At 39.7% G+C, this 21177-nt stretch overlaps 1 protein-coding gene across 3 annotated transcripts; it reads right to left on the bottom strand.

Moving 5' to 3' along the window:
* Positions 1-1626: 1626 nt before the first annotated feature.
* On the bottom strand, positions 1627-20488 carry LOC124428154 (protein enabled). Of its 3 annotated transcripts, none has more exons than XM_046971904.1 (9): positions 20257-20488; positions 7605-7926; positions 6490-6728; positions 5775-5954; positions 3877-3938; positions 2462-3669; positions 2199-2384; positions 1822-2074; positions 1627-1748 (listed from the first exon to the last, which is right to left on the bottom strand). In XM_046971904.1, exons 1-9 carry the CDS (start codon positions 20259-20261, stop codon positions 1720-1722), a joined length of 2484 nt encoding a protein of 827 aa, XP_046827860.1. In that variant the 5' UTR covers positions 20262-20488; the 3' UTR covers positions 1627-1719. The 3 variants fall into 3 exon arrangements, with proteins under 3 accessions (XP_046827860.1, XP_046827859.1, XP_046827861.1); XM_046971903.1 differs by having other exon boundaries at positions 2199-2387; XM_046971905.1 differs by lacking the exon at positions 5775-5954 and having other exon boundaries at positions 2199-2387; positions 20257-20486.
* Positions 20489-21177: the final 689 nt, after the last annotated feature.

Here is a 21177-nt window from a genome sequence, read left to right on the forward strand (position 1 = left end):
TAGAGAAATGGTAAACGACTGTTCAAACGATCGTGTACTTGGTGTATGTGCTAGCGTGTCTGTTAATTCAGCGTATATACATACATACGCGTATAAAAGGTACGTTATCATTTTGTGTTTTTCATGCGACTTGTTAAATTAACTTTTACAATTTTCTCTTTTTATCACGTTTACGACAATAGCCGATGGGCAGTGCCATCGTCGAGTATACGCAGTGTACAATGTAACGTATCGGTTTACGAAAAAAAAACCAACGAAACAGAAAAAAAGAACAAAAAAGAATTACTTATGCCGAAACGATTTGACATAGATTATTTGAAGAAAATAACGTAAGAAAATTCTTATCAATGTTACAAGCGCAACGCACTGTTCTAGCGTCTCTATTATTATTATTATTATTATAATAACGCATTTATCTTACGTTGCATCCGAGACGTAAGAAATATTGCGAATCTGATTGTCCAAAGTCGTGGCTGTGTCGCGATGCTTTATAAAAAAAGAAAAAAAAAAAAATAATAATAATAACAATAATAATAATAATAAAAAAATAAAAAAGATAAAAAACAAAACGACAAACAAAAGAGTACTTCGCTTCGATCTTCTGTTCGCATTTGGAATGTATCGTCCTGACGTAGATACGTATTTTTGCAATTGGATTCATTCAAAACTTACGCGAAAATCTAAATGAAACTAAATGCTCTCTCTCTCGCTCTCTCGCTCTTTCTCTCTCTCTCTCTCTTTCTCTTCAATTATGTCAAGGAGTAAAATGTGCCACGACGTTGGTGAATGAATTCTGTACATTTATCGTTTATAACGAGATCGTTATTCTATCTGTCTTAACGTTATTACAAAATGCTTTAAAAATCCTACTTGATCATATGAGATTAAAAAATATATGATAATGAACCGTCGTCGCGTTGCGTCAATTGAGCTAATCTTCAATTTCATTATATTCTCGATGGGAAAACTCGATAGAAAAAAAATCAAAAATCAAAAAAAAAAAAGAGTGAAAAAAAGAAAAAAAAAATCACCGAAAAGCTATTTGCTTATACGTATACACGAGTCACCGTGATTATGTAAATATGTTACAAAAGTTTTATTATAGTATTTGCACGAATGTTAACGTAATTTACGTTGAATGTACTGTGCGTGAATAATTGTTCGTTTTTAACGTGATTATCATTTAACTTAACGATATGGATCGCCTTCATGTGCGTATAAAATCCTAAATTTATGATGGAATTATGAACGATTGTGCGGCTCAATTGATCCAACGGTATTTCACGATTATTTTTTTTTTTTACTTTTTTCTTTTTTTTTTTCTTTTTTTTTCCTTTTTTTTTGTCGTAATAGGTAACCAAGGTGTACACGATCACTTAAGATACTAAGCTAGGATAACGTACTTACACACAAATGATCGATATACATGGTATAACTACACTGCGTTCTCGCAAATATGTAATAAAAACCTGTATGTGTGAATGTCGATAATGCTTCGGTCGTGCTATCATCTAATCAAATCTTTCGTTTCTCTCTCTCTCTCTCTCTCTCTCTCTCTCTCTCTCTCTCTCTCTCTCTCTCTCTCTCTCGCTCTCTCTCTACCCTCTCCCACCCTTTCTCACCCTCTTTTCTTCTCTCTTTCTCTCTCCTTCACTGTCTCCTCTCCTCTTCTCGTCCTTATATCCTTTAGTCGTGCGGATTAGTTTCGTTCGTCGTCTTTTACCTTCTACTCAGTTCTGTTCTTACCGCTAAGGAAAGGGGAAAAATAAAAGTTAATTAGAATCCTATCTAACGTCGATTCGACTTAATTTAGATTCCTACCATCGATTATTTCTTGCTTCATCTTTTGAAACTCTTTGCGCACTTCCTTAATTATCTCCGCTTTAAATGCCTCCATTTCTTGTGCCGTCAACGAGGAACCATCGTTAACGCCATTAACTTTGAGAAGCGTGTCCTCGGAAGCGGAACCAAACCTTTTTCGAACCGACTTTGGTGATTCGGCTCCGTTAGAAAATTTATTGTTTGACGAACTGCTCTTATCCCAAGACTTCTTGTCGGGCGAACTTTCGGGTTCCTAAAAGTATAGACGCGAGCGTTCGTAATAAAACAAGACGTTTTGACTCGTAAGGGAGAGGGAGAGAGAGAGAGAGAGAGAGAGAGAAGAACATTTTGTAAAAGCTGGTCTCGTTTAAACGAACCGGTGGTTGTTCAGGTTGCTTCTTCTCAACGGCAGCGCGTCTACGTGCCAGCGTTTTCGCCATCTCGTCCATCATAGAAGCCATTCCGCCACCTCCGCCTCTTCCCAACGTCCCGTAATTGCCACCACCTCCTCCGCTTCCGCTACTGCTGGTACTCGAACCACTATTTTCGACGGGCTGCGTTTGCTGCTGGCGAAGAGAAGAAGATACGTTGTTTAGATAATAAAACGACGAGAGTTTAAGTTTTTCGTCAACATACCAACCTGCTTTTTCTTAAGCCTGGCAGCCTGTAGGGCCGCAGCGAGAGAATTGGCATCCGGTTGCGGTGGATCGTTGTTTGTGGTCACGGTGGACGAAGGGGACGAGGATACGACCACGGGAGCGGTCGAAGCGGAAGAAGAAGAAGAAGAAGCGGAAAGATTCGAGGGATTACTTGCATTAGGCGCGGGTGGAGGAGGAGGTGGAGGTGGAGCAGCGGGACCAGCCGCCAATGGTACCATGGGAGGCGGTGGTGGAGCATAAGCGTTAGCAGCGACCGCGTGGTGTCCTCCGCTGGCATACTGGTTCACCGAATTCGAGGGGGTACCATAAGGATTCGCGCTGGCGACAGCCTGCACTTGTCCGGTAACGTAAGACGGTGGCTGTGGTTGCGACACGACACCGTACTGCGTTTGGCCTTGTTGCTGAGCTACCACAGCGGCAACGGCGGCAGCAGCGTATTGGCTAGCCGCCGAAGCTGTACCGGCGGCGTACTGAACGATCGAACTGTTGCTCGCGTACTGATTGTTAGGGCCGCTACCGCCACCGGCACCGTATTGCGTACCCTGACCGCCGACCACAGCATACTGATTGGTCTGACTGGTCTGACCAGCCTGACCACCGCTACCGTACACGTTACTACCCTGTCCGTTGTTCCCGTAAAAGCTGTTCTGACCGGCAGACGCGTACTGATTCGGATTCTGACCTACGACCACGACGGATCCGGTAACGTTTGGATTCGAATACTGATTGTTACCGGGCGCTCCTCCGCCGTACTGATTACCCTGATTCTGTGCCGCGTAGATCGATTGCGATTGAGATTGCGTTTGGGAGGATGGCGATTGTGCGTACTGATTTATCATCATCGGGGGTGGCGGTACGGGTGCATTGAAGTTTATCATAGACGGCGGACACGGAGGAGCGGGTGGTGCCGCGGGTGGTTGCGGTGGTGGTACCGGAGGTCCACCTCCGCCAGCGGATAAAGGACCACCGGCCGTAGAGACTATCGGTCCTTGCATCCCCTGAATCGCCGGTTGCTGTTGCGGTTGCGTCTGCTGTTGAGCGGCTTGTTGCTGCTGTTGAGGTTGCGGCGCCGGTGGTGCGGACGACGTTCTGTGATGACCCGATTGTTGCTGCTGTTGTTGCTGCTGTTGCTGCTGCTGTTGCGTCGTTGGCGGACAGCTCGGTGAAATGGCGCTCGGACTGTTCGTTGCTGTATAGAAGCGTTTCAACGTTCTAACCAATTTCTTTCTTTTTTCTTTTTCTTTTTTATTTCCTTTTTTAAACCAACGCCCTAATCCTCCATATACTTATACAAATTAATTCTCATAATAACGAATGGTTATAACTTACGAGAAAGTTAGAGTCCATTATCACAGTTACCAACGACAGCCTGTAAGAGTGCTCTTAAATAACGTACCTTGACTCTGTTGGGACATTCTACGCTCCTGAATGATCGCCACGTCTTCTCTGGTCATAGTCCTAGATTCAGAACGAAAACGATTACAATACAAAACGACGGTGTTACACGTAGGATGATGCACGTATGGTTAGTGCAAAGCGTGTTCGATCAGCCAACTAGACTAACAAATAGAAAAGTATTATGTCTCTAGCGATCAGCTATATCTAGAGAACAATGGTGTCTAAAGTTCGTGTTAACCACCCTAGCGATAACAATTCCTCCTATTAACCATGGGTTCTTGAGAAAAGGTTTATATGTTATATCTATTCGACGTACATATGTATATCAATAAATAGAGACGAATAATATGCAGTCGTTCGTAATCTCGAAGCGATATTTGTTCGAGATTAAATTACTACAGCAGGCTACCGCTAAGGTGGATAAATATTAATATCACGTTACAGACCCCGTAAGGACGCTCGTGGAATATGTCAACTAACGTCTAAAATTTATCGATAAGTTCAACGCATTATTTACATAGATTATCGCTATTACTATTATTTTATGCGCTTCATCTAACAAGTACCAAAGGAGGACCCGGCGCTATATACGAGCGTTGGGATGAAAAAGCCATGGATATAAGATAGAGAAAGAGAAGGTGGAGAGAATGAGTAAACACAGCTGAGTACCCGAGTACCGTTTCTAATCTTGTACCGTCGTGTCTACTGCATCTGCATTAAACACTGCCCGTGTGAGATATCCAACGCGATTACTATTCGACGAATTTCTTTATAACATTTTCATATACCCGTCGGATCTTTTCGAAAAAAAAAAGTTGAAAAGAAAAAAAATTAATAAAAATAAAGAAAGAAAAAAAAGACAAATTAAAAAAAGAAAAAAAAAGGTGAATGAACCAACGCGAGCGAAAGGACGTCTCCCGGTTTCAGTTTTTAATACGATGAATATTTTTCTCTTCTTTTCTTTTGCAAAAAGAGAGAGCGAGAGCGAGAGAGAGAGAGGGCGTTCGTTCAACCGAGAAAAACATTTCTCGGAATGGATGGTTTCAATATAAATACTGGCGAGCGTTGAATGGTGAGACAAGTAGAAAAACGAATTGCCGTAGCTCCTCGAATGGCTCGTACGCATTAACGAACGATGACTATTTTCAATGGAACTTCGAGCGAGCACACTCAGCGACAACGTGGCTTGATATATTACACGAAAATGCAATATCTCGAATCGGAATTATAAATTTCCCTTTCTCTTTCTCTCTCTTTCCCTTTTTTTCCTCTTTTTTTACAATTACAAGTACGAAACGTAACGCGAAAAATCAAAAACGACCACGTATACTGACATTTTACGATTTCGAGTTATTTTCGTCGACGGTCGACACCGTCCCGCATACACTCCGAACATAATTTTCGGAGGTCTCGAAAAGGTTATTTCCTTTCTCTCCATTTATATTCGTACACATTCACCAGAGTACGTGTTGTAGGAAACTTAAGCATTGAAATGTCAAAGAAATGTTTAATCAATTAGAAGAATGCAAAAGCTATCATTGCATCGTGTGATAGAGTGATCGTGATACTAGTGTGGGTGGGGTTCGTGGGGGGGGGGGGGGGGGGGTTCGGTCAAAAAATGAAAGTCATTAGAGGACAAAGTTTGAAAGGGTGAAATGATTTTCAAACTAAGTATATGATATCGTAAGAAATATTGTGTGAAATTATTTCGATAGGCAGATTTGTTCCTTCTTCTCTTTGACATTATCAAAATGTTTTAGCTTGTAAAAATTGAGATTATGAAAGATCGTCGAATGAATTTAACACAAAATTTCTTTTACGATCAGACTTGAGATATCCCAAATTGTAAATCACGAGTACATGGATAATATCGTCGCTTAAAAGGCGCAAAATCACCTCGTGAGTCCCTCGGCCGGTGAGCCACGCGAACAGCCCACCTGAATGACGGTGGTGACGGCGTTACTAACGGATGGATGATGACTGGGGGTTGGTGTCGGGGGCCCCACGGAGAGACCCGTTTGGCCCCCGGCAGGAAGATGGCCCAAAGACAAGGAGACTCGCGCGCTATGACCTTGACTGGAACCACGCAACTATGACCAAAGGCTCTCAACCCAAAAGGAAGGGGGCTGCTGATTGAACGTCTACGCGTTTTCTTCGAGAAAATTCACGAGATTTCTAACGTTTTGATATAAAAAAAAAAAAAAAGAGAAAAAAAAAAGAAGAAGAAAAAGGAAAAGAAAAAAAAAACAGAACCACAAATAAGGAAACGCATGTACGTTCTTACAGCGGAGCCTTAAATCTTCGTAACCGAAGTAGTAATTTTATCCAGCGATACTGGACGATCGGTAGGTTCGGTACGAATGAATCAAACTGTTTTTCGCTCGATCAAAATGATCGAATAAATTTTAACGAACGGTCGGAACGAAAAGTTCGTTCGAGCTGAACAGTGCGATACAATGACTTTGACAAATGAATATTTCAAACTCGTTCGATGATTCTAATAATAAAACGCTTCTACGACACGGCATTCTTTTTAATGTGATCGTCCGTAGACAGGACAAGAAAAAAAGAAAAAAGAAAAGAAAGTGTTAACAAGCAAAAGATCACCGACCTGTATCCCATGTCCTCCTCGTACTGAGCATTCGCTAGCTGCTGCTGCGGCTGTTGTTGTTGCTGCGGCTGTTGCTGTTGTTGTTGCTGCTGCTGCTGCTGTTGCTGTTGTTGCTGCTGTTGTAGTTGCTGTTGTTGCTGCTGCTGCTGCTGCTGCTGCTGATAAACAGGTTGCTGCTGAGTCGTCGGTGCGACTGCCGGACCCAGACTTCTTGATATGTTGCTTCCGTTGCTTAGCACCTACGCAACCGGTCGAACAATTGAATCGAATTGAATTGAATTATACTCTGTTAAATGTCCTGGGACTGCGGCATCGAGGAGGGTAAGCGTAAATGCAGGGAAAAATTTAATACTCGCACCTACATTAATTTCGGGCCATCGAGAGAGAAGGTCGAAAAAAGAAATGATCGTTGATTCAACTAAAGGCTTATTAAGTTAAATGTAATAATCTTCGGAGTAATTTACAAGATAAGATGCAAATTTAGATTATCGAAAGAAAAAAAGTTTCTTAAGTATCTTTGGAAATGTTCCAATGTTGTCTTTTCCCTGTTCGAGTTATTATATAAACGAAAGAGAAAGAGTTTCCAGATAATTAGTAGATATCTCAATTAAAAGTGTCACGTCGGTAATGAGATACGATCAATTCTAAGATCACCGCGACTAATTGTAATTGCCACGAAACTAATTATTCCCCCGCTCTTTATCCTGCGATATTAACGATGCGATGACGAAGCGGTGTCTTTTGCAATTTATACCGAAAAAGAGATGCAAGGTCGTTTGGAGGAGGATGATGACCGAAATTAATTTAACAGACCACCCTCTTTTTGTCTGGATAACCACACGATAACGGTCAGCTAATAGTCGTCGTCCTGTCCCGGTAGCTAACAAGAGCTATCGTGAAAGAGGGTCCGAGAATGAAAAATCATCCTAGAAAAAAATTTCTCATAGTTTTTCACGAATTTTGAAGCTTATCGAAGATATAAAAATAGATTTATCGGGTAACTAATCGCAAACGTCGAAATGATTTGGAAACTCTTACGTGTGACTTGAATACTATCTGATAAGTTTATTTTTTTTTTTTCTTTTTTTTTTTTCCAACATGAAGAGAAAACTTACGTCAAGAGCTTGAAGCATAGCAGTCGCAAAAGCGTCGGCATCGTCCTTACTAGAAAAATTCAGTCCGTAAACCTGCTTGTTGTCTCTCCATTGATGGAACGTGACCGTTGCTTGATTATATTTCAGTCCTTTAAGGATGGCGCAATTGATAACGATCTCGTGATCCTGTAACTTTCTCCCAACGACGCGGAAGGTGTTGTTCACCTGATGGTGATATAGCTGGACCTTGGAAAGTCCTGCCGAGGTACCACTCGGTATCCATTTTTTGTTGACGTCGTCGTAGACCATCACCGCCGCCCGAGCGGATGATATGCTCACTTCGCTGAAAATAATTAGAGAGAAAAAAAAAAGTTGTTCTTTAATTACGATGAAAAAGTTGGTAAAGCCAGGGATCATCGTTCGTAGTATGATAAAAAAGAGAAAAAAGAGAGAGAAAGACAGAGACAGAATGAAAAAGCTTCGTTAAGATGAATCTTCCGCGACCAGGATAGGTATCTGCTAACTACGAGCATTTGCATTTGCTCGTTAGCGATTTAAATAACTCTCAAGCGTGAAAAACCTTCGACTTCTTGATATAATTCGATAATTCTCTTGCAATTAATTAATAATGTTACTCGTAACGTTTAATCGTGGTATACCAGCTCAGATTTCTAATCAGCCAATGCAATCGCTCGCGAGACGGTATTCAACAGCGTAGCATATAAATATATAAATATATATATATATATGTATGTATAGAGCTACATATCTAGCTATGTACTTAGGTATAAAAGTATGCTATGCAACTATATTTTTCTCTAGAACATTACGCGTGAAAGTAGCGTGACTCGATTTGCTAGCTAAAAAAGAACGCCTAAGGTCGACGTAAAAGTGAGAACGCAAAGCAGCTCATTGACATACGTATGTTCATATACTTATATATATATATATATATATATATATATATTATGTACGTATCACCAGGAGCCGAGTAGTCATTCAATTTGTTTGCGTAACATCTAATCCAATGAAAAATCCCTTCGACTTCTCGTCCGGTTTGAGTGTCGTTCGTGTATCGTACGAGATCGAATCTCTTCTACTACATCGCTGTAAGCACGCGCGTTTATTTGTACCTCAAAAATCATTTCGAGTTTTCTCACGTATCCATGTAAAACGTCTGTGAATGGAAAGAGAAAACGTTTTGAATGACAATAATGTAAAAAAAAAAATTCATCTTTTTGTTTCTTTTTTATTTTTTCGATAAAGAGAAAAGTGAATGGTTCGAAAACGTTTTCTCGATAGGATCGCATATCGTATCGCTAAAGCGCGCATTTCGAATACCACGAGATGAGAAAAGCTCGCTTAGTATTTATGATTACTTTTTTTCCTTTAAAAACATGACTCTTATCGTTCTCGCGACGATGCCAAAGCAATAATCCGCATTTAATCTCTAAAGGACACACCTTTCAGAGTAATTAAAAAAGAAGAAATGAAAAGAAAGATATGGATAGAAGAAGAAAGAAAATGTTCGGTTAAGTTCCACGAGAGATTATTTCCGACGATAAATCCGCAAGGCTTTCTCGGTTCGCGGAGAGATTGAGAACGTGAGCTGTTTCAACGGGCTACACGTTGATTCGAAACGAAACGATGCTGCTGTTGCTGCTGCTGTTGCTATTGCTGTTGCTGCTGCCACTACTGCGCTTCTTGTAGACGGATATTTTTCTTGCTTCCTTGGCTTCGACGACGAGACGAAGAGATCACGTTTTAAAGAAAGAAAGAAAAAAAAAAGAAAGAAAGAAAGAAAGGAAGAAAAAAAAAACAGGTCGGAATATCTCCGAAAATGACACGAAGCGTATCTTCCACCTCGATCATCCTATATAAAATCTCTTTCCTGTGTATTTTCGTATATACAAGTTTTTGTATATATATAAACACGGAAAGAGAAAGCACAGAAGAAAAAAAGAAAGGTAAGAGAGAGAAAGAGAGAGATTAATGAAAAAAGGAAGGGGAAACTCGATCGAAATTTCGAAAAAGGAAGAAAAAAGAAAAAAAAAACGGGCAAAATGGTGGTGTCTCGGGAAAATGTTCCTGTGAAATAGTTTTTTGTTTTCCTTCTCTCTTTCTCTCTCTCTCTGTCTCTCTCTGCCATATCGGATGGCGCCTGTCGAGGATACCCGACGAAAAAAAAAAAAAACCGGCCAGATAGAGGATGAGAGATAAAAGCCGATATTAGCATGTAGCACTACCATGCCCAGTGATATTTCCAGATAGGTAGCTCTCGTCGATTCGTCGTTGCTTGTTATCGCGACAAGACCGTATTGCTTGTGGTGGTTTCATCGATAGCGATGCTGCCTACTTTGCATCGCATCCATGTTCACGCTTGGTTCGAGATGGGTGTACCGTTAGATCATCGTCCTCCTAAGTCTTCCTCAACCTGTTACCTCGACTTTGTTGCTATTTCAAAAGAAACTTTCGATCTTTCGCGCAAGACGAACTTATAACTCTCCATCGAACTGTTACAATTACTCTCCGTTGAGATTTCCGATACCGTGAATGTATAAGTTCTACTTCTCTTTGATTTGCTTCTTCTTCCTACTACTCCTCCTCCTCCTCCTCCTCCTCCTCTTTCGTCGTCTAGCCGGTTTCGAGTTCTCAATGTATCATTCTGATAGAACGAGAGAGAGAGAGAGAGAGAGAGAGAGAGAGAGAGAGAGAGAGTGCGGTATTAAAGAGAGTTTAGTAAAAGTCAAGCTCAATCCCACGTCGTACATGCATACATATGTACATTTCGATTACATCTCGCTGTCACTCGAATAATCGACGTGAACTGTGCGATCAACGAATTATTCTTATCCGCTTCTTCCGCTCGAAATCACAAATGACATTTCACGCTGCTTCGATTCGTACGATCGGGCTTTTGCTTTGCGACCAGTTTTATCCGAAAAATGAGATGAAGTTCCTTTTAGGAAAAATGAACGATATCGTTTACGTTTTTTAAACGAATTTATATAAAATCGAAACACGTTCTCGCATTAGTAACCAATAATCACATTTAGTAACTTTTGACTAAAGCTACACTTAACGTTCTAAACGAATTAAGATGATAATAACGTCAACGTTGAAGCGTTATTCGCGTATATTGAGCTAAAACTTTCTATTTTAATCGTGTTTCCGTTTGCCCCGATAATCGAGTTCACCTCCAGTACGAGATTCTGATCCGTTCGGTTTGGAAAATGAGAGGAAAATAAACAAAGACGACGATAAGAAGGAGAAGATGAGGACGAAGGGAAAAGGAGTGGTGGAGAGGGGGTGTAACCCTAAGCACGATAAAATTAGCTCATCGATTCACGGAAGAACTCCTGGACGGTGTTACTTTCACCGCGATTGATCGTTAAAACAAGTCTCCGTTCGGTCGCGAAACAGGAACAGGACGAGGTAGGATGTGGGTAAGATACTGCCACATCCATCACTTCCTCCTCGGTGCTGTTGCACGTACTACACTTACTACTCGACACCGAGCTAGAAGTAGCGATAACGCGACTTCGACGTGAGGTTTGACCAACTCGACGATAGCCACATTTAACCGACTGACGTGGAATCGATCGAGAATCGATCATGTATGACGTTTGAAAGTTCTACGATAACAAAGTCGATTTTTTGTTTTGTTTTTTTAAAAGATAAATATATCCTCGATAAAGTATTTCGTTCAGACTAGTTGATGTCGTTTACAGGAGTTTATTCCTTGTCTTGCTTTTTTTTTCTTTTTTCTTTTTTCTTTTTTTTTTTCTTTTTTTTTTTTTAAGACAAAATTTACGATGAAATTCTAAGGATAAGATCGTACTCGAGGGTTGGTTCTTGGAATAACCGAATCGATGAACGACGCTCGTAGCGAGAAAGAAAAATATTGGAGGACGATATAAATCGGGAACTTTAGTAGGTCGGACTTCCACGAAATAATAACTAAACCCTCTGAATTTTCTAAGAGTCGTTTATACGAAGGATCAACGACGGCGGTTTAGATTTCAATGAAAATGATGATCGTCTGTAGTTATTTATTATTGTCAGGGCAGACTCTCCTCGTCGACTATTTGCAGGAAAGCTTCCCCATTGAACCACCGAATGAATTATCGATTTAACGCTATTTTGAATTCGGCTCGCTCGAGGGAGTTTGCAATTTGAATCGTGGTTATCGGTTCTCTCACTGATAAACAATGTGATAGTTTTGATCGTAGAGTATTGTTAACGCAAAAAGATAAACGTGATATATAGTTGAAAATGTCAAGGTAAAGTTTAAAACATTGATATTTACCTAAATACGTGTACATTGAATGAAATAACACCTCGAGTAACATTATGTTAGACGCGATTAGAATTTTCAATGGTTACGAGAAAAGGCTCGTATAGAATAGTAGGTAAGTACCGTATGTAAGTACCTGCTGCGAGAGATCCAAACCAAATAATAATATTCTCGCGTGTCGTAAACTCACCGTTACAATTATTCAGAAAAAATTTATACGTGTTTTCCATTCTCTATGAATTGCATGAGTTCTCATAAAGGGCAACGCGTTAACGATCGGTATACTCGTTCAAATATTTCAGAGTTCTCGAATTTCTTCTCTCGAGAACTCCACGCGGGTGGTACGGATCTAAGAACGTTTCGCGTTTCCTTACGCTTTATTTTCGTATTTTTCCTATCTTACCACGACCAACGTGACGTCCTACCGTATGGAAGAACTACTACGTTGGAAAAAATATAAAAGAAAGAATCTTACGATTTGTTTTTTCTTTTTTGTCCTTTTTCATTTCCTACCAATCATCCCCTCCCCTCCTTCTCGTCTTCTCCCTCCTCTTTTCTTTTTCGTATCGCTCGACGTTCTGCGAATAGGAACGAAATAGTTAAGAAATTCAGGTCATAACAATCATCTCCCCCAGCATTACCACGTGCTCCTTTCGGTGTTGGTGACTGTCGAGAATTAGGACGATTAATTGTTCGGGTTAATGACTGCGACGCTTCAGAAAAGAATTTAAATATCGACCTGACGGCTGCGAGATTTAATTTTATTCGAGGTTGCCCGATAAAGAATACCGAGATATTCAGGAAACATTTTACACAAATTTATCCTATTGATTCTCAATAAATGTTTCAATTATGGATCGGTGACGTCAATTTCTCATTCGTTATCGCATACATTTATATATTATCGATAACACAGATTCTCTTGAAAAATCGAGAACAACCGCTTGATCTCCCGATACATTCTTCTTCTTTTTTTTTTTTTTTGTTCTTACTAATAATAATCTCATTTTCAAAAGAGTACTTAAAAAAAAAAAAAAAAGAAAAAAAGAAAAAGATGAGAGAAAAAGAGAGTGATAGAGAAAAACTGCCTTCTAATTTTCATCGAATTGTTTCCGATTAATGCGTTGAAAAAGGATAGAAGAAACGTTCCGTTTCCCTTTTGTACTCTCTCACTTCCGTCGATGACGTCGATGATGTTGTATGGATACCTAATACATTCATAGACATGCACAACATACGTGTACCGTTCCGCTCTCCAACTTGACTGCATCTCGAAGCTTTCTCTATAACGAATGCAACAATGTAAAATGATGATGCGATTGTCGCACTAAACAACGCATCATTTCGTTTTGCAAATGAGCCTACGCTCCTCCCTCTCTCTCTCTCTCTCTCTCTCTCTCTCTCTCTCTCACCCTCCTCGAATATCAAAGATAGAAGCGATATAAGATTGTATGCACGGATCGACTGATATGTGCTTTCTTTATCTCTTTCTCTTGACATAGAGATGGCGAGAGAGAGAGAGAGAGAGAGAGAGAGAGACGGAGAAGGAAAGAGGAAACGGTGAATGCATATGCATATTTATTCAGCAAGAAAGCGAGAGAGAGAAAGCACGAGGGCTATCGGTGTTAGCCCGGAGAAGCATCGAGTTACTTCCGCGAGATACCAGCTTTTCATGCTTTATGCTCTGAGAGTTACAACATCCTGCAAAGCGTAACAAACATGTGAGCGAGAGAGCGCTTGCTATTGGGAACGCCGCACGACAAATTTATATCGCCTAAGGCATTTTCCCCTATAGAACCGAGAGCACCGGTTGTATAATAATTTATTAGATTTCTCGACGCATCTTGTTCGACCTTGCACCGGCCTAACATAAATCTTTTCTCGCCTAGAGTATACTCTTCTGTGGTCGTTCATGTATGATGACGTATGACGTATAAGTTACATTGATTTCCTAGAAAATCAACAACATTGTATCAATTAAAGAGAGATTTTTCTAAAGAAAATTTTAACCAGGCATTTTAACAACGAGGTCAACGAGTTCGTTCACACCAATGGACTTTAATCTTGAAGTTAGTCCCAGGTTTAGAAGGCTAAAAAGGCTTGCGACGTTCTCTAATCTGGCTGAAGGTAGTAAGGTAGGAAAATTCCCCTCTGACAGTGGAGACGTGAGTCAGATTGTAAGAGACGACAGTCTGGGCTTATTCGGTCGCCGTTGAAACCTAGAACGGATACTCTTCAAAAGAAGGAAAGGAAGAGTATGGCTTTGTCTTTAAAGACAACCGATACAATCGCCGAAAGTAGCAACACAGCAATAGCAGCAGCAGCAGCAGCAGCAGCAGCATATGGTAACTGAACGGGAACATTAATTGGATAGGTAAGTCAAGCCCCGACGACACTCGAGTAGTTCTTCGTTCGTTCAACCGATGTTATGCGTCTAATATACAGGGTGTAAAAGAAATATACAGAGTTTGATCGGAGAAGAATTAATCAAAATGTATAAAGAAATTAAAGGATCGATCGAATCGAAAGATAAATCAAACGTTTATCAAGCATCTATATATTTCTTACGTCTAGTTTGTTCGACTTACTCCTATATTATACAAATGGTTACAATTTTTAAATAGCTTCTTCGAACACCCTATATATACATATACGTATATATATATATATATATATATATATATATATATATATATATATATACACCTTTCCCCTCGTTCCTAAACCACCCACATCCCTCTTTACCCCCTGTGAACGTACAATGTATCATCTTTTCACCGGGGGACCATGCACCGGTCTCGCGTGTCACCGGCTTCGAAATAAAGGTACGAAGCTACCAAGGACACGAGGGATGTAGAAATCTACAGGGTATCTTCTTCATCTTCTTCTTCTTCTCCTCTTCCTTCTTTTTATTATACTTTATCCTTTGTGTACGAGACAGCTTGGACGCGGACATTGTACTATTTTAAATGTAAGCTGAACCCTTAAAGAATTTGATAAATCTATCAACGGTTTAATTCTACGTTTAAAGATTTCTCTTGATATTTTTTTCTACGTTGAACGAAGGAGTAGAGAAGAAATAGTAGGAGGAGACTCTATCAATTTCGTTGTAACTACACGACCGTCTGTATTCTCTCTGTGATCTATTTCGTTAGACGAAGAGTTGAAAGAGAGAGAGAGAGAGAGAGAGAGAGAGAGAGAGAGAGAGAGAGAGAGAGAGAGAGATAGAAATCATACTTGTCAATGCACGCTGATCTAACGTTTCCGTTTGATAGTCGACATAACTTCAACGTCTTTAACATTCCCGACGAAATTTGACGAGTATATACAGACGTTTATCCAGCCACTGGCAAAGTTCAACGAAAGAAGAACGACGCGTTTCGGTTTCCACTAACCTCGTTTTCTCAAACTCACTTCAAACTTCCTGTCGATCGGATGTCGCAAAAATATACGGAACTAAATCGAAGTCTTGACACGGGTTGGAAGGCTATGAAATCTGTACCTACTTAGTTGCTTGGCAGAAAAGGCAAATCGATTTTTCTACGATATTGTTTTACGCCTCTCTCTCTCTCTCTCTCTCTCTCTCTCTCATATTATCATTACATTTATCAAATTTTATTTGTCCAACATCTAGAAGAAATATCAGTTATTACAGAAAAAACGATTAAAAGAATCATATGAAAGTTAAAAAAATATATATTTTTGATTAATGCTAAAGTAAAAAAAAAAAAAAAAAAAAGTTAAGGATACATTTCTGATAAAATTTATTATTCTTTCTTATTCATCTTTTCTTATTTCCATTTTCCTTTTCTTTTTCGTTCAAGCTCTCTATCTCTTTCTTTTCAAGGTACGCAGCAATTATTGCTAACTAACTCAGAAGCGACCCCGTTTGTGCCTTTTGGCACGTACCTCTTAATTAAACTCATGAGTGAGCACGAGAAGACTCTGTTAGTGTGCATAGGAAAAAAAGAAGGCAGCTTTAGACAAGTGGAACGATTCGTAACAAAGGCATATAAGGCAATGAGAGAACGTCAACGGATCTCGTTTGAACTTAAAGAGTTTCCTCTTTCAAGAGGAAAGGTTACAAAGAGAAGGAAGGGAAATTTTTCGGCAAGAATAACGGATTTGTGTGATATAAGTGTGTGCGAAAAACAGAGAGAGAGAGAGAGAGAGAGAGAGAGAGAGAGAGAGAGAGTTCAATCTTTACTTCAACAACAAAAGCATCTTTGTTACAAAATTCGATCCTAACGAAAAAGCTTCGTTCGATGCAACATGATAATGGCACGAACACTTCTACTTCTTTTTCTTTTACTTCTTCTTCTTCTTCTTCTTCTTCTTCGATCGCATCATCGTTCTGCTGCGACGCTTTGCGCATCATTAACATGCGCAATCCCATTAGCATTGGAATCTTCTGTGGTTACTCCCCGTGTGCCGCAATTGGAACAATGATTATTATGCCTCGACGTTCCTTTGGAATTCAAACGTCGGGGGAGAGGGGGCCGACTACTACAATCTTTTATCGAGCTTTCGTTTATTTTTCATCTCTTCTTTTATTTTCTTTTTTATATTTTTTTCTTTTTTTTTTTTTATTTTTTTTAATTTTTTGTTTATTTTCTTATTTTATTTATTTTCCTTTTTAAGCGAGCTTTACTATGAAACAGAGACAAAGGGTGAAGCTTAACGTGTAACAATAATCGATGATGAAGACACGTATCATCGAAACCCGAAATTAAAATCAAAGGAATTCTCATAATAATATTTCGATTAATACCGGGAATTATTGCAATAATCTCGTTTACCTATAGATTTATTTCTCAGAGTTTGTCTCTTCTCTCGATCGTCGCGAAATGCCTCTTCGAACTATTTCGCAAAGAGAGGATGGAAGCTGACGATGCAAATAACTGTGGTACGTTGACCCTAACACGTTCGGAAGAGTTTGAATTTCTCGGTGAATTTGCTCCGAGTCTCCATTTTTTCTCTCTTTATATTATAGAACGAACTAAAAGTTTTTCCCTCCTATCCTCTCCTGTCTCTCTCTCTCTCTCTCTTCACCCTCTCTCTTTTTATATACTTTATTTTTTTCTTTGATACAAAAATAAGGACGACGCAGGAGCGACAGGACAACGCATTGATTCGTTCCTTTATCAAACGTGGTCGTCATCGTACGGTCAACTCTATCAATCAATTCGCAAGCCTTTTGTGCCTTTCCTGCTAACGTGCTTTTGTGCAGTTTACCGAAACGAGTCGTATATATGCATATGAACTCTCGTGTTTAACGGACCGATAATAAAAATATACACGGATATGATCGTAATAAAGTCGATCACTGTGTCATAAAGATTGGTCAGAAAAAAAAAAAAAATTAAAAGTAAAAAAAATAAGTATATATGTAAAAAAAAAAAAAAAAAAAAAGAATTAAATAAATAAATAAAGGCACAAAAAAAATAATGCATGCAACAGAACTCATAAAATTTATCGATCATCGAACAACCTCTTTCTCTCTCTCTCTCTCTTTTTCTTTTCTAAAAGACCAAACGAGAGTAATGACGGTAGTAGCAGTAGCAGCAATAGTATAGTGATAGTAGTAGTAGTAGTTCTATAGAGGAGTTTGGTGGACTTAAAAGCGTGCTCTTTCTCTTTCTTTCATTCTTACTTGTCCGGTAGTTCGTAAGGCGATTATACGAAAGGAAATCGGATTTTATGGATAATTCTTGTTTCCTGCCGGTCGTAAAACTCGCAAAGCGTTTCGAGTCGAAGAAGAGAATGAAAGAAAAAGAAGATGGAGAGAGAGAGAGAGAAAGAGAGAAGAAAAAGAAGAACAGACGAAGGGGTAAAAGGCAAGGAAATATGTTCGAAGTTAAACAAGAAAAAAAAAAAAGAAAGAGAATTGTAATGATCTAAAGCGAACATGTAGTACAATCTTGGATAGGTATAACTCAGGAAAAATAATCACTTCTTTCCATTCGATTTCGTTTTTATTGACAAACATTTTTACTTAAATCCTGTAGTAGTCCCGAATAATAGGGAAATAGCAAAGTCGTTCAAGTTCTATGCAACGAGCAAAAAGCGCATACAGAAGGCGCACACATGCGAGAAGCTTTGCTCGAGTGAACGCGCAGATGCGTCATCTTTCGCGTTACATGTGACTTCCAGGTGCACGCTCGTTAGACACTCTCTCTCTCTTTCTCTCTCTCTCTCTCTGTCTCTCACACACACTGTAAGTTCCCGATGACGAAGAGAAATATCCTAGTGAAATTAGGAAGAAAATATCGATCGAGCTCGCCCTTCTTTGCCACGTACACGAAACTCAAGAGATTCGAAATGTCCCCCCCCCTCCCGCCTCACGCACACAAACACATATATGCTTTTCGATGACTCATTCGATCGATAACGTTTATCGTTGTAATAATAATATATAAATAAAAAAATATCATTTTCTTATCGAGCAATGAAATACCTTTCTCGATTCTACGAACGTATAATAAAGAGATAATATCGTCGACTAATCGCATTGTAATTCGTAATGATCCATGAAATCATCATCCGTGATCCGTTGTCTTTTCTCATCCCCACCACTCATTATTATGGGTCTTTATCGCGGACTTTCAATCGCAATTTTTCTTCCTTTTTCTAACGACAAAAGTGGGTCATAAAGTATTTCCCTGTATTCTTCGAGGAACGCAACGTAACAACAATCGCAAATATACGAAACTGATTAGCGAGTAGTAATAAAGCTAGAATCGACTAAAGGGAAGAAGGCTTTAAGATCTCTCAGTTAACTAATCTCTTTTATTACGCTGTATTATGATTTGTTTTCAATTAGAAATTCGTATGTAATTTTAATTTTATTAATTTTATTTATAAAATCAATCGTATAAATTATAATTATTCTCGGTCTATTCGATATTTCTGGTAAACGTAAATACGATTATTTATTCGATTTCTTTCTCGTACAGAAGAATTATAATGTTACCGAGAGGAAGGGATTATTTTTTAAAGCAGCCGGTCCAGGATACGCGCGCATATTATAGTCCTCCCGAGCGAATGCGAGAGAAAGAGAAAGAGAAAGAAAGAGACAAAGAGAGAGACAGAGAGAGAGAGAGAGAGAGAGAGAGTCCCACGAAAAGTCATCGCACTCGCCTTGACATCGATCGCATTTTAAAGCCACCACGTCGTACGTGCGTAGTATCGCGAAATCTCCATACAAGAAACCTTCTCATTGGAGAAACAGAGAAAGAGAAAGAGAAACAGTAAGAGAAGAAGAAGAAAAAGAAGAAGGAGCTGGCGAACTTGGAAAAAGGAAGGACGATGCAAGGATGTCGAGTGAAAGAGAAAAAGATATATATATATATATAAAGAAAGAGAGGGAGATGGAAGAGGACACGTCGAAGGGCGAGGACGCAAAGAAGGGCAGGAAAGCAGCTGGTGGCGTTGCTTGCTTTCACGATGCACGATGCCGCGGATGATGCTCGATCGAAATGCTCTGTCAAAAATCGTTACTTGGCCCCCTCCCCTCTCGGCTGCACCACCTACAATATCTTTCTCTTTCTCCTTTTTTTCTTCCCCTCCTTTCGGCAACCTTCCTCGCCCTTTTCTATTATATTCCCTATCTTTCTCTTTCTCGTATATGTACACACGCTCCTGTCGACCATCTCTCTCTCTCTCTCTCTCTCTCTGTGCAATTCCATCTCCTGTCGAGAGAAAAAAAACTTGCACGTTCTCAAGCAGAAGGAAGTCTTTTAACTCTGTTAGATTCTACAAGAATTTTAAAGAGTTAGCGAGGGAGAAGCTAAAAAGAGAGAGAAAGAGAGAGAGAGAGAGAGAGAGAAAGAAATGGAAAGAATCCTTTTTGCGAGCGTCGTGACGGGGGATTGCCAGGATGATCGGGTGGAAGAGAGGGTCAAGGGCCGTAAACAGTCCGTTAGGCCCCCATGTAAGGCCTTGGAAGGGGAGAATGAGCGAAGAGGTAAAGCAGAGAAATAAAGTGTATGGAAGAGAGAGAGAGAGAGAGGGAGAGTGAACGAGCGAATCAGAAAGAGAGAGAGAGATTTGAATAAAAACAAACGAGCGTAGCGAGAGTGAGAAAGAAAAAAATATGTAGGGACAAAATAATGAGAGAGAGAGAGAGAGAGAGAGAGAGATAAAAAGAAAAAGAAATAAATCCAACAGCTTTGAATTGACTTAACTGATCTCAACACTTTCGAAAAGATATGTATTACTCCTCGTTGTCTTCGTCGTCGTCGTCGTCGTCGTCGTCGTCGTCGTCGTCGTCGTCGTCGTCGTCGTCATTATCGTCGACGTCGTCGTAAGTTCGTCTCGAATTATGTGTATTCGATAATGCCGTGTATGTTCATTAGTAAAAAAGCTCTTACTTACTTCATATTTGCTTGGCCGGGAAGCGTGTGCTATGCCCTCGTGCAAGCGTTATTCCTGCTTCTACAAAGTATATCACCGATCCCATGAAAACACGCGAGATTCGGACAAGACTTTCGGTAGTTCGACATAAATAACGCGCGGCACTAACACCACCGTGACACCCTGCTACTGCACATCTGGCCGGCCATATTGCCGACTCTCGAGATTCGTTACTCCTACCACCACCGCCTTCGTCGTTTCGTCTTGGTGCGCGGGCGCCATCATAGATAGGGAAACTATCCTCGTACGTTCGCTCGACCTAATCCACCAACCAGATGGCGTCTTTCACGATTCGCTTTGTCATTGGTCCTTTCCCATTAATCGGATTTCTTTGAATTCCTATTCGCTGATTGAATGTCATATCTCTCTCTCTCTGTCTCTTTTCGATACGATACGATTAAATATTAATTATTGAATGATCTAACTTGCGATTTTAATTTCCTTTTTAATTTTCTTTTTTTGCACTCTATGTAATGAGTCATTTGACAATATCTCATATCTTTATATTGTATATATATACATATATATATATATATACATGGTGTGTGTATATATATATATATATATACAATTTGATATCTTTATGTTATTTATTCATATTAAGCTCTCTCCTTTACCGGTGAACGACAGGAAATAGCTTTCAACGCTCGTGTAATAGAAGTTATAACTAAAGAACTTTTGAGCATATTCGGCGAGTTTTGCGATTATGCTTTATATCGGAGTTTCCTGCGTGTAGAGATTTACAAAGTTAATTAGTAATGCTCTAATTAATCACGTTTCATACACGCTCCTTCGACCGAAAGTGCACCGACCGTGATTTTGTCCTGGCTTATCTGAAAAAATGAAGGAAAGAAAGAAAGAAAAAAAAAAAGAAAAGAAAAG

The sequence above is a fragment of the Vespa crabro genome, chromosome 11 (assembly GCF_910589235.1).
Source record: "Vespa crabro chromosome 11, iyVesCrab1.2, whole genome shotgun sequence".
Lineage (NCBI taxonomy): Eukaryota > Metazoa > Arthropoda > Insecta > Hymenoptera > Vespidae > Vespa > Vespa crabro.